This window comes from Oncorhynchus mykiss, chromosome 6 (assembly GCF_057628025.1).
Source record: "Oncorhynchus mykiss isolate SJ-2025 chromosome 6, ASM5762802v1, whole genome shotgun sequence".
In the NCBI taxonomy this organism is placed as follows: domain Eukaryota; kingdom Metazoa; phylum Chordata; class Actinopteri; order Salmoniformes; family Salmonidae; genus Oncorhynchus; species Oncorhynchus mykiss.
In genome coordinates this window covers 65,316,355-65,330,410 of record NC_143027.1, presented here as the reverse complement: position 1 = coordinate 65,330,410, position 14,056 = coordinate 65,316,355, and the positions used below count along the sequence as shown (strand labels likewise).

The following is a 14,056-nucleotide window of genomic DNA, read 5'->3' as shown; positions in this document are numbered from 1 at the left end:
TGTTTCTGGACATTTTGAGCCTGTAATCGAACCCACAAATGCTGATGCTCCAGATACTCAACTAGACTAAAAGTGGACAGTTTTATTGCTTCTTTAATCAGAACAGTTTTCAGCTGTGCTAACATAATTGCAAAAGGGTTTTCTAATGATCAATTAGCCTTTTAAAATTATAAACTTGGATTAGCTAACACAACGTACCATTGGAACACAGGCGTGATGGTTGCTGATAATGGGCCTCTATTTATGGAATATCTACATGGGCGTACAATCTGCCATTTCCAGCTACAATATTAACAATGTCTTCACTGCATTTCTGATCAATTTGATGGTATTTTAATGGACAAAGAAATATTTTTGAAATAAAAGCAAATTTTAAGTGACCCCAAACTTATGAACGGTAGTGTATGTCCCCATTACGAGTAAAACTTAATCAAAACCTATTTCTTTCACTTACTTGCTGTGCTGTTTCGTTGTTCATTTGTTCAGTCGTTTCATTCTCAATCAGAATTTCTATGGAACGCCATTTGGGTCTTTGCATGTCAAAAAAGGTACACATTAAATAACACTATTTGACGTATCAAATAAGCTTGATGACCAATCATGACCTGAATATGACTGCATGTCACATAATTTAACGCTTTCATAATTTCTTTACGTAGTTATTACATATTGATTACACCATCACTCGTTTTTCATATGTCACAACGATTCATCGATATGTATGCTATGATGCTGGTAAAGCTGTCTAACGCACCTACAGTGCAGGTCATAAAAAAAAGCTAGCTAGCTCATGGATGCAAACAATGTTCTTCCCCAAAAATAGTAAAACGGCAATCTGTTTCAGTAGCTATAGTTAGCTAGCTATTATGCCATTATTTAATAGATCATGCTATACGAGGTTGGAATGTTATATAAAATCAACAAAAGACAATTTGTTTATTTGACAAAAATCTGTTGAAATCACACTGGATGTATTATACTTTAGAATTGCATTGGGGGCATACGTATTTCACTGTACAGCCTTACCTATGGATTGTGGATCAATGACATGGTGTATCAGTCTACTCAGTGACACCCAGAGAACATTAGCATTGTAGCTCTTATTGCGGGACTCTGAAGCAACTGTGAATTGAGAAACATTTATTGTCAACCTATGTGTATTGAACACTATTCCCGAGGAAAAACAATACTGCATGAATGTTTTGGAGTCTGATAACTCTGAGGACGACGTTGGGAAAAAATATATTGGGTATTGAGTATACTGTTACCCCATTTCATTGATCCCCAAACCTTAGGTAAAGCTTACAGTGCAATATGAATGTCAATACACACAATAGGCTGACCGGGGAGGTGATTTCACACAGTCACAGTCCCGCGATAAGAGCTACAATGCTAATATTTGCGTAAACTCTTCACTGTTGTGTTCTGTGGGTGTCACCGAGTAGACTGATACCACATTTCATTGCTTCACACTACAACCTTGTTTAACATTATCTAGTCTAAATATGGCATGATTCCACCAATAGCAACCTTCATCACTTTCAAAAAGGGACTTTTATATTGAAAGCAAACCACTAATACTTATTGTGGCTAGCTTCACAACACATACCCTGGTCAGGTCGAGCCTCACTAGGCAGATGAAGCTAGCTGCCTGCTTATAACGTTAGCTTTGGGCAACAGGGTTAAGTAGCTGGCTAGCTATTTATTTTCATGAACTGAAGTTCAATTTCAATAGGGGAACAATAATACTTACTCACAAGGATTCCTAAATCATAGTGAAAATGACTGCAGTTTCTACTGGTCATTGTTTTCACGGTGGTTGTATTGGTGCCATCTAGGTACCAAGCTAAAGCTAGCTAGCTACCCTAGAAGTTGCGGTTGAACAAATAATGCTTTATTACCAATGCGGAATTGTAAACACATCGTTTGTGGCCGGTGTTTGTAGACTTTTTTGTACAGCTTTGACAGTGCTACAGATAGTAGTGGTGGCGCTTGGCTTGCACGTACAAATTCAGAACACACAACACTGTATACTAGAATTGTGTTATTTGAAGTGTCAAATTAAAAGCTTATTTAACACGTCAAATAGTGTTATTGTCAAATAGTGTTATTTGACGTCTATCTTTTTTGATACGCAGAGACCCAAATGGTGTTCCATAGTATGTCGTGAAGCAAATAGCAATGACGCTATTTCTGTGTAACTCCTGTAGGGCAAAATCTGAATAATAGCGCACTTGGTAACTGGTGCTCGATCAGTTGTGAAAGCAAACATCAACAATGACAGAGAATGGTTGATTGTCAAGGGCAATGAATTCCATTATCTTGGCATTAATGGATTTCGCCTTTGAGTTGTCTCGCTGTTCTTAATCTTTCAAATGACTGCTCAATCCACACAGCAGACATTGTGGGCTAGGAATGCAGTGTTGCAAGTGTAGCGCAAAATTTTATGTGGCGTCATTACATCACGTACCTACGTTGTATAGGTATGTACATCAGCTTTGACATCGGTTTTGCACATCGGCGTTAAACTAGACTTTCGGCCGATACCGATGTTGGCATTTTAGCTAATATCAGCCTATTCCGATATGTCCGATATATTGTGCATCCCCAATTTTGGCCACGACTACCATTTATACCGTACCAAATCAAATCACATTTTATGCCACATGCACCGAATACAACAGGTACCTTACCATGAAATGTTTACTTACAAGCCCTTGACCAACAATACAGTTTAGAAAATCGAGTTAAGAAAATATTTACTAAATAAACTAAAGTAAAAAATCTAATAAATTGTAATAAAATAATAAATGAGGCTATATGCAGTAGGTTCCGGTACAGAGTCAATGTGCGGGGGTACAGGTTAGTTGAGGTAATTTGTACATGTAGCTAGGGGTAAAGTGACTATGCATAGATAATAAACAGCGAGTAGCAGCAGTGTAAAAACAAGGTGGGGGGTGGGGTCTATGCAAATAGTCTGGGTGGCCATTTGGTTAATTGTTCAGCAGTCTTATGGCTTGGGGGTAGAAGCTGTTAAGGAGCCTTTTGGACCTAGACAAGGCGCTCCGGTACCGCTTGAGAACAGAGAACTGTCTATGACTTGAGTGACAGGAGTCTGACAATTTTTTGGGACTTCCTCTTACACCATATACTAGGGTATTGCATAAGAAATCTAAGATGTCAAATCAATTATATCCTGCTCTGGGCTCCAGCTATTCATTTGGTTTGCTAGCGAAGTGGCTAGATGTCAAGATCAAGCTTCTTAGTTACAGCAAAGACATTAAACACTTGTCTGAACCCCACTCTCTCTCTCGCTCTCTCTCAGTCCCGTGATTGCCTCAACAGAAGTCTCTCACACTTGCTCTGTCCATCAGACCTAGGCACCATTAATCATCTCAAGTGGACAGCGCTGACAGGCATTTGGCTGCTTTGCACTTGGGTTTTTTCTTCATAAAGTGCCCTTTTCTCCTACAGTCTCCCTTACCCCCTCCCTCCTAGCCCCCATCCCATCTCAGAGCAGGTGAGGGAAGGCTGTCAAATCAAAACAAACAATCACCCATCTGCTTAAATTGAAGTCTTTAAGGTGGTTAATAGCAACACAACAGTGTCAAAGTTTTTCTCCATGTTCCCAATGGGGGCGAGAAAACAAGACGTGAAATGGATATGATAAACAATAAGGCTACAGGAAAACACAGCAGCTAAACACTCCTGAGTCCTCAGCCACCAATTGAAGAGGAAACGCTGCTGCTGCTACTCTAATGTGGGGTGCATCAATGGGCCTCTTCACAGGCCCATTGGGTGCAAGACAGCTGGTGAAATTCCTCAACAATGAACACACAGACAAAACATGCCTGTTTTTAGGCACACAAGGCCAAATGAGATTCTCTCACAAGCTTCCTTTCAGTTATTTCCCACGGACTTGGGGGGGGCATGAAGTGGGTAATTTATTTATTTATTTTCCAACTAACATTGTTTGATCAGCTGTCCAAATATACTCAATATCTAAAGAGTGTTTTCTCCTGCTTCGAAACACAGTAATATAATTAGAAGACATTTTGACACTCAAAGAACTGAAACTGAAATGCAGTATCCAGGTATAAATCTGTATTTTCATTTGATGGTGCAGCAGAAGCCACAAACACAAAACAAAAATGGAGTACAGTGCCTCCAATTGATCCGTAACAGAGCCAGACATGTTTTTTTCAGAAAGATCACCGGCCTGGCCGGCGAAGCAAGCGGCTGAGGGCTGCATCTCACGGTAGTCCTGAGGAATGTGTGTTGTGCTGCAGCCCTGTTCTCACAGCCGAGTGGGAAGACAGCCAAGCAATTTGTTCTCCATGATTAAGGCCCCGATTTAGGAGACAGCGGAGGTCAGCCAAGTGCCGCTTATTGAAGTAGAAAAAGGAGAAGGGGTTTCTTTCTCTCTCAGGCCACAAAGAGGTATTGACAGGGTAGCTAGGTAGGTGAAATTCTTTGCTGCACCATGGCAATGACGGGATAGAGAACATCTCAGCTAAAAGCATTGACCTTCTAGAATGATCCTGTGATATCATCAATAAATAAGCCTTGGGGTAATCACTCTCTCAGTGCATCTTATTGGAAACACAACACAGCTACAAGTCAGGACTCACCTATCACCACTCACAATTATCTTGAATTACTTTTGAATAAGTTCTTTGACTCATCACATACACTGCCGCTACTGTTTCCTGTCTGTACCTTTATTCGTAGTTACAGTGCCTTGCGAAAGTATTCGGCCCCCTTGAACTTTGCGACCTTTTGGCACATTTCAGGCTTCAAACATAAAGATATAAACTGTATTTTTTTGTGAAGAATCAACAACAAGTGGGACACAATCATGAAGTGGAAGGACATTTATTGGATATTTCAAACTTTTTTAACAAATCAAAAACTGAAAAATTGGGCATGCAAAATTATTCGGCCACTTTACTTTCAGTGCAGCAAACTCTCTCCAGAAGTTCAGTGAGGATCTCTGAATGATCCAATGTTGACCTAAATGACTAATGATGATAAATACAATCCACCTGTGTGTAATCAAGTCTCCGTATAAATGCACCTGCACTGTGATAGTCTCAGAGGTCCGTTAAAAGAGCAGAGAGCATCATGAAGAACAAGGAACACACCAGGCAGGTCCGAGATACTGTTGTGAAGAAGTTTAAAGCCGGATTTGGATACAAAAAGATTTCCCAAGCTTTAAACATCCCAAGGAGCACTGTGCAAGCGATAATATTGAAATGGAAGGAGTATCAGACCACTGCAAATCTACCAAGACCTGGCCTTCCCTCTAAACTTTCAGCTCATACAAGGAGAAGACTGATCAGAGATGCAGCCAAGAGGCCCATGATCACTCTGGATGAACTGCAGAGATCTACAGCTGAGGTGGGAGACTCTGTCCATAGGACAACAATCAGTCGTATATTGCACAAATCTGGCCTTTATGGAAGAGTGGCAAGAAGAAAGCCATTTATTAAAGATATCCATAAAAAGTGTCGTTTGAAGTTTGCCACAAGCCACCTGGGAGACACACCAAACATGTGGAAGAAGGTGCTCTGGTCAGATGAAACCAAAATTGAACTTTTTGGCAACAATGCAAAACGTTATGTTTGGCGTAAAAGCAACACAGCTGAACACACCATCCCCACTGTCAAACATGGTGGTGGCAGCATCATGTTTTGGGCCTGCTTTTCTTCAGCAGGGACAGGGAAGATGGTTAAAATTGATGGGAAGATGGATGGAGCCAAATACAGGACCATTCTGGAAGAAAACCTGATGGAGTCTGCAAAAGACCTGAGACTGGGACGGAGATTTGTCTTCCAACAAGACAATGATCCAAAACATAAAGCAAAATCTACAATGGAATGGTTCAAAAATAAACATATCCAGGTGTTAGAATGGCCAAGTCAAAGTCCAGACCTGAATCCAATCGAGAATCTGTGGAAAGAACTGAAAACTGCTGTTCACAAATGCTCTCTATCCAACCTCACTGAGCTCGAGCTGTTTTGCAAGGAGGAATGGGAAAAAATGTCAGTCTCTCGATGTGCAAAACTGATAGAGACATACCCCAAGCGACAGCTGTAATCGCAGCAAAAGGTGGCACTACAAAGTATTAACTTAAGGGGGCTGAATAATTTTGCACGCCCAATTTTTCCGTTTTTGATTTGTTAAAAAAGTTTGAAATATCCAATAAATGTCATTCCACTTCATGATTGTGTCCCACTTGTTGTTGATTCTTCACAAAAAAAAATACAGTTTTATATCTTTATGTTTGAAGCCTGAAATGTGGCAAAAGGTCGCAAAGTTCAAGGGGGCCGAATACTTTCGCAAGGCACTGTATATGTACAGTACCAGTCAAAAGTTTGGATAAACCTACTCATTCAAGGGTTAATCTTTATTCTTACTATTTATTCTACATTGTAGAATAATAGTGAAAACATCAAAACTATGGAATCATGTAGTAACCAAAAAAGTGTTAAACAAATATATTTGAGATTTGAGATTCTTCAAAGTAGCCACCCTTTGTTTTGATGACAACTTAGCTCACTCTTGGGATTCTTTCAATCAGCTTCATGAGGAATGCTTTTCCAACTGTCTTTAAGGAGTTCCCACATATGCTGAGCACTTATTAGCTGCTTTTACTTCACTCTGCGGTCCAACTCATCCCAAACCATCTCAATTGGGTTGAAGTCATCTGATGCAACACTCCATCACTCTCCATCTTTGTCAAATAGCCCTTACAGTCTGGAGTTGTGCTTGGAGTCATTGTCCTGTTGAAAAACAAATGGTAGCCCAACTAAACGCAAACCAGATGGAATGATGTATTGCTGCAGAATGCTGTGGTAGCCATGCTGGTTAAGTTTGCAATGAATTCTAAATAAATCACTGACAGTGTCACCAGCAAAGCATCCCCACACCATCACACCTCCTCCTCCATGCTTCACGGTGGGAACCACACATGCTGAGATAATCCGTTCACTTACTCTGCGTCTCACAAAGACACGGCGGTTGGAACCAAAAATCTAAAATTTGGACTTGGAGCAAAGGACAGATTCCCACTGGTCTAATGTCCATTGCTCATGTTTCTTGGCCAAAGCAAGTCTCTTCTTATTTGTGTCCTTTAGTAGTGGTTTCTTTGCAGCATTTTGACCATGAAGACCTGATTCAAGCAGTCTTCTCTGAAAAGTTGATGTTGAGATGTGTCTGTTACTTGAACTATGTGAAGCATTTATTGGCTGCAATCTGAGATGCAGTCAACTGTAATGAAGTTATAATCTGCAGCAGAGGTAACTTCCTTTCTTGTGGCAGTCCTAATGAGAGCCAGTTTGATCATAGCGCTTGATGGTTTTTGCGACTGCACTTGAATAAACTGTCAAAGTTCTTGACATTTTCCGGATTGACGGACCTTCATGTCTTAAAGTGATGATGGACTGCCATTTCTCTTTACTTATTTGAGCTGTTCTTGCCATAAAATGGACTTGGTCTTTTACCCAATAGGGCTATCTTCTGTATACCACAACAACTGATTGGCTCAAACGCATTAAGGAGGAAAGAAATTCCACAAATTCACTTTTACCAGGGCACACCTATTAATCAAAATGCATTCCAGGTGACTACCTCATGAAGCTGATTGAGAGAATGCCAAGAGTGTGCAAAGCTGTCATCAAGGCAAAGGGTGGCTACTTTGAAGAATCTCAAATATATTTTGATTTGTTTAACACTTTTTTGGTGACTACATGATTCCATATGTGCTATTTCATAGTTTTGATGTCTTCGCTAGTATTTTACAACAAGAAAAATAGTACAAATAAAGAAAGAAAATCCCTTGAATGAGTAGGTGTATCCAAACTGTTGACTGGTACTGTACACCTTTAGCTACCTCAATTACCTTGTACCCTTGCATATCGACTCGGTACTGGTAACACTTGTATATAGCCAAATGAGTTACTTGTTGTATATCTATTATTACTTCTATTATTTCTCAATTTCTTTCTCACTGCATTGTGCCTGTAAGTAAGCATTTCACTGTTCGTAAACAACAGGTGTGGATTAAGCATGTGAAGAAACAAAATTAGATTTTGAAACTCATCCTGGCACCGTGTTCTGAACAAAATGATGCACCATGAATGAAACCAGATTGAACTTGACTGGTTGAAAACAACACACTTGCAGTATGAGCGGATAAAAAAGGAATTCACAAAAAACAACTGATTAAGTCATCATCATCAATCAGGCGTTTTAGTCGGCTTGATGAAGATTGCGATCTGCCCAACACAGTACAAGGGTCAGCCTTTCACTCCCCACTGTCAGAGCAGTGACATGCTAACTGGCCAATGACAGATCCTCTCCCTCTCTAACTAATACATCATCCCCCAACAAGACATCTAAAAACACACGTGCCAGGCCGGCCAAGCCCAGGGAGGGGAGTCACTAGCTACCTCTGATTTCACTGGCTGTGTGAGGACACACATAAGGCTCTCTCTACAGGCACTCATTTGACTGTCTTAGGGTCAGAGTCGATGGCATCCGCCGTGGCAATGTTTTGACAGCATCTTAGCACGTGCGCACGCACACACACACACACACACAGTGAAACTAACATTTTACATTTGGCTCTATACTCCAGCATTTTGGATTTGAGATCAAATGTTTCATACAGTGGGGAGAACAAGTATTTGATACACTGCCGATTTTGCAGGTTTTCCTACTTACAAAGCATGTAGAGGTCTGTAATTTTTATCATAGGTACACTTCAACTGTGAGAGACGGAATCTAAAACAAAAATACAGAAAATCACATTGTATGATTTTTAAAGATAGCCTACATTTGCTCCATTTGGTGGGTGTGCCGAGGTGTGGCTTGAAGCAATCAGTGACATATTTTAAGGGAAGCACACAACAGAATCCCTCCCCGTTTTTCAACTGGTCGTTCAGAACACACCCTTTCTGTTTAATTGAACGTTGCATTTCATGTTTTTGTACTGAACGCAGCCCTGGTGAGTTTTCTACTCCAAAATCCATGTAAAATGGTGACACCATTCGAATATAATTTCCCCCTGGTCCATATTATCAGACTGGTGTGTTGTTCAGCAATAAGCATTATAACCTGTAGCCCAAATTGTGCAACTTAGTGGCTATAAATAAATAGGCAGAAACATGGGGCTGCCCATCTGTATTTGTGCTAATCATTAGCTAGTTCAGTGCTTCCCAAACCTTTTCAGGCATGTCCCCCTTTCATCATGGGGGAACATCATATGCCCCCCTACACCCTGGAAGAAGTATGGTATGTATGGTGATTAGGTTGCATAAACATGTTTTATCCCCACAATTCTGGCCTTCAAATTTGTTTTCTAACCATAAATAGGGAGTATAGGTTGCTAGTCAGAGTCTGAGACAAGCAGGCTGCCTCTGACTGGGGAGAGTAACAGGCTTGTTTGAGCCTACTGCCTGAGGTTCAGAGAAACAACTTTTCTCTAAATTCTGTAGCCTACTACAAATCAGTGGTTTCAAAGTTTATAATACTACCAAAGTTGTCTTTGAACTAAAAAAGTAGCCCAATATTACTATTACCAATTATCACTGGTTATGAAAAATAATTCTTACACACAAGATGCTCATCTTATCACTTCACAATATAAAACTTTTTCATTTGAAAATAAACCTGATATACAATTTTTATGTGTTTATAAATTGACCATGTTAAATGTGAATGTTCTTCTTTATTTGTTACAAGTTAGTTAACAAACCCTTTCTCCTTAAAAACCTTGCAGGGGTATGGGGGATTCAATCATAAAATTAGGAATTGAGTAGTACTCTATAGTGTAAAGTCACAGAAAGCCAGTAGCTACAGTGGGAAAATCATTTCCAATCCATTAAATTCATTATGGTACAGTGCCTTGAGAAAGTATTCACCCAGCCACTACAAAAAGATACAGGCTCCCTTCCTAACTCAGTTCTCGGACATTAAGGAAACTGCTCAGGGATTTCACCATGATGCCAATGGTGATTTTAAAACTGTTACAGAGTTTAATGGCTTTTATAGGAGACAACTGTGAATGGATCAACAACATTGTAATTACTCCACAATACTAACCTAAACGAAAGACTGAAAAGGAAGTAAAGTTCTTTGTGCCTCTTAACTTTCTCACCAAACCTTTTTCACAATTATCCATAATCGTAGTATCCACATGAATGTGGAAACATTCTATTCTTAATCACAATAAAAGTGACTCCAAAATGGTAATACATTAGTCACCATTCAGTTCCTATTGCGCAAAATATAACCAGAAACTACAAAAACAAACTGCAAATGCATCCGAGTTTGTAGAGTCACAAGCTTGATGTAGTCATTGAGTGCAAGGAATATGGGACCAAATACTAAACTTTTGACTACTTTAATACACTTAGTGAATTTGTCGAAATACGTATGCCTTATATGAAACAATTGATCTCAAATCCAAAATGGTGGAATATGTAAAATGTAGCTTCACTGTCCAAATACATATGGAGAGCAGTGTACCTGGCATTTGAACATGAGATAAAAGCATTCTGAAAATGTGATATGACCACAGAGAAAAAGCTATGTTTATAAAATACAGCAATTTGCAGGTTGGCTTGAACTGAGCCCTTTATCCCTTAGCAGTTCTGTAGTCTGAGGTGGTCTCTCTCATTTGAGGGAAAGCATAGAAAGCAGACTGATTGTGGAGCCTTCCAGGCTTTGCGCTTAGTGAATTAGTCACAGCCTAAACAGGTTCTCTCAGGTCTGAGACGGTGTGTGTGTGCGTACGCGGGTCAGAGGGGACAGCAGGAGACTGATTTCACCTGACAAGCCCTCAAACATCTTCAACACAGCGAAACAGCATTTACAGTGTTAAGTCAATTTACTAGTTGACTACTCTTTTCTCTGAGGAAAGGCTTGTTTCGTGTGTGTGTGTGTCTCTCTCTCAGAGGGGACACCAGGAGACTGATCTCACCTGACAAGCCCCGAACACCTTTAACACAGCAAAACAGAATTCACAGTGTTCAATAGTTTGTGTATTTTCTAGTTGACTACTATTTTCTCTGAGAAAGGGCTTGTTTCGTGTGTGTGTGTGTGCTTGCATGCGACTGAAAGTGGAAGAGAAACTATGGTGTTGTGAATCATACAGGCAAGACACACTCTTTGTGAGAATTTCAGTATCTCTACAAGTGAACCATAGCACATAAAAGAGGAAATAAATGAAGTCTAAATGGAAGTAGTAGGGGAACGTTGCTTTCTAAAAGTCAGCCTTCTTACCTCGTTTCTGCATGTAGGTGAACAGGTCATCCAGGAACTCCTTTCTGTTGGGGTCACTGTCAAGCTCATACAGCTGAAGGTGAAAGCCATTGCGTTTCAGTCAGTCTTATCTTTTGATACTTTTAAATATACCACTCAAGTCCAACATGCATTTGTATTTATTGAATTTCTTCTAATCAATTGTCTAACTAAAGGAAAGTATCATCAAGCAATCACTACTAATAAATAGTAAGGGTTCATTATATAAAATCTGACCTGTGACCTTCTCTATGAGATGAACAACATTCTTTCTTTACTGCTAGATAGGTATTTGATGACCTGTTGTGTTCTGAGTGCTAACCAAAGCCTGGTTCAGCCATAATGTGCTCCAGACCAGATACGTACCTTAGCAAAGTCTCTGGAGGCCTCTCCTCCTCTTCCTCTTCCACTGTCATTCTCATCAGCCCAAGCAGCGCTCCCATTCTGCGGAGAGATGACAGAATGAACACTCAGTACACCCAAACATATACACATTAGGGGCTGTGGCGGTCATTCAATTTTGTCCGCCGGCTATTGTCATGCAAATGACTGCCGGTGTCACAGTAATTGACTGATAATAAAACAAATTGAGCATTTCAAAGACTCCACGCATACAAGCAGCTGATGTGCGCCTTTGGAACATCTACATTTAAAAAAGTTCCATGAATCCATTTAACCCTTTAGAACCAATAGCTGCAGTCAAAGGCCCTTCTATAGAATTATTATAGCGGCCGCAAACTGCCTTTTTTTTCTACAATAATATCTGTGTCTAGCTAGCTAGCCAGCCTGTTAGGAAAGAAAATTTGTGTGTGGCGGTAAATGTAGGATGCGCTCGCGAAGCGTCAACCTCAGCTGTCACTCTCGCTAACTAGCCATACAGACAACTAGCTAACTAGCCACCGAAATGGAGATTAGTCATTTGTGTTTATCTGTTGGGCTTAGGTCACAACAACTCCATGCTTCACGGTGGGAATCACACATGCAGAGATCATACCTTCACCTACTCTGCGTCTCACAAAGACATGGCGGTTAGAACCAAAATCTCCCATCAGACCAAAAGGACAGATTTTAACCGGTCTAATGTCCATTGCTCGTGTTTCCTGGCCAATGCAAGTCTCTTCTTATTAATATTGGTGTCATTTAGTAGTGGTTTCTTTGCAGAAATTCGACCATGAAGGCCTGATTCACGCTGTCTCCTCTGAACAGTTGGATGTTGAAATGTGTCTGTTACTTGAACTCTGTGAAGCATTTATTTGAGGCTGGTAAGAAGAAGGGTGGGGGTGTATGTTTCATGATTAACGACTCATGGTGTAATTTAACAACATACAAGAACTCAAGTCCTTTTGTTCACCTGGCCTAGAATTCCTCACAATCAAATGCAGACTGTATTATTTCCCAAGAGAACTCTCCTCGGTTATCGCCACAGCCGTGTATATCCCCCCGCAAGCTGATACCAAGACGGCCATCAAGGAACTTCACTGGACTTTATGCAAACTGGAAACCATATATCCTGAGGCTGCATTTATTGTAGCTGGGGATTTTAACAAAACTCATTTGAGAACAAGGCTACCTAAATTCAATCAGCATATCGATTGCAGTACACGAGCAGGTAACACACTCGACCACTGCAACTCTAACTTCAGCGATGCATACAATGCCCTCCCTTTGGCAAATCTGACCATGACTCCATCTTGTTGCTCCCCTCCTATAGACAGAAACTAAAACAGGAAGTGCCCATGCTTAGGTCTATCCAGCACTGGTCTGACCAATCGGATTCCACGCTTCAAGATTGCTTCGTTCACGTGGACTGGGATACGTTCCGGGTAGCCTCAGACAATAACATTGACATATACGCTGACTCGGTGAGCGAGTTTATAAGGAAGTGTATATGATATGTACCCACTGTTACTATGACAACCTTCCCTAACCAGAAACCGTGGATTGATGGCAGCATTTGGGCAAAACTGAAAGCACATACCACAGCATTTAACCATGGCAAGGCGACTGGAAATATGGCCGAATACAAACAGTGAAGTTATTCCCTCCATAAGGCAAAGTGTCAAGTATAGAGACAAAGTGGAGTCGTAATTCAACGGCTCAAACACGAGACGTATGGGTCTACAGACAATCACGGATTACAAAAGGAAAACCAGCCCCGTTGCGGATATTGACGTCTTGCTTCCAGACAAATTAAACAACTTCTTTGCGTGCTTTGAAGACAATACAGTGCCAACAACAGGGCCCGCCTACCAAAGACTGTGGGCTCTCCTTCTCCGTGGCCGATGTGAGTAAAACATTTAAATGTGTTAATCCTCGCAAGGCTGCCTGCCCAGACCGCATCCCTAGCCGCATCTTCAGTGCATGCGCAGACCAGTTTGCTGGTCTGTTTACAGACATATTCAATCAATCCCAGTCTGCTGTCCACACGTGCTTCACACTGTTCCTGTTCCCAAGTGAAGGTAACTGAACTAAATCACCTGGGTCTCGACCCTGCCCTGTGCAACTGGGTCCTGGACTTCCTGACAGGCCGCCCCCAGGTGGTGAAGGTAGGAAACAACATCTCCACTTCACTGATCCTGAATACTGGGGCCCCACAACGGTGCGTTCTCAGCCCCCTCCTGCACTCCCTACTCACCTACGACTGCGTGGCCATGCACACCTCCAACTCGATCATCAAGTTTGCAGACGACACAACAGTGGAGGCTTGACTACCAACAACAGGGAGGAGATGAGGGACCTCGGAGTGTGG

General features: G+C 41.1%; 1 protein-coding gene across 2 annotated transcripts in view; it reads right to left on the bottom strand.

Annotated features, from left to right (window-relative positions):
- LOC110526363 (AT-rich interactive domain-containing protein 3B) overlaps positions 1 to 14,056 on the bottom strand; it is an 81,667-nt gene that overhangs the window by 25,042 nt on the left and 42,569 nt on the right. For both annotated transcript variants that reach the window (XM_021607267.3, XM_021607268.3), the window contains exons 3-4: positions 11,674 to 11,751; positions 11,290 to 11,362 (exon numbers count right to left, since the gene is read on the bottom strand). In XM_021607267.3, the coding sequence (XP_021462942.3) occupies positions 11,290 to 11,362; positions 11,674 to 11,751 (151 nt within the window). The remainder of the gene's footprint in view (positions 1 to 11,289; positions 11,363 to 11,673; positions 11,752 to 14,056) is intronic.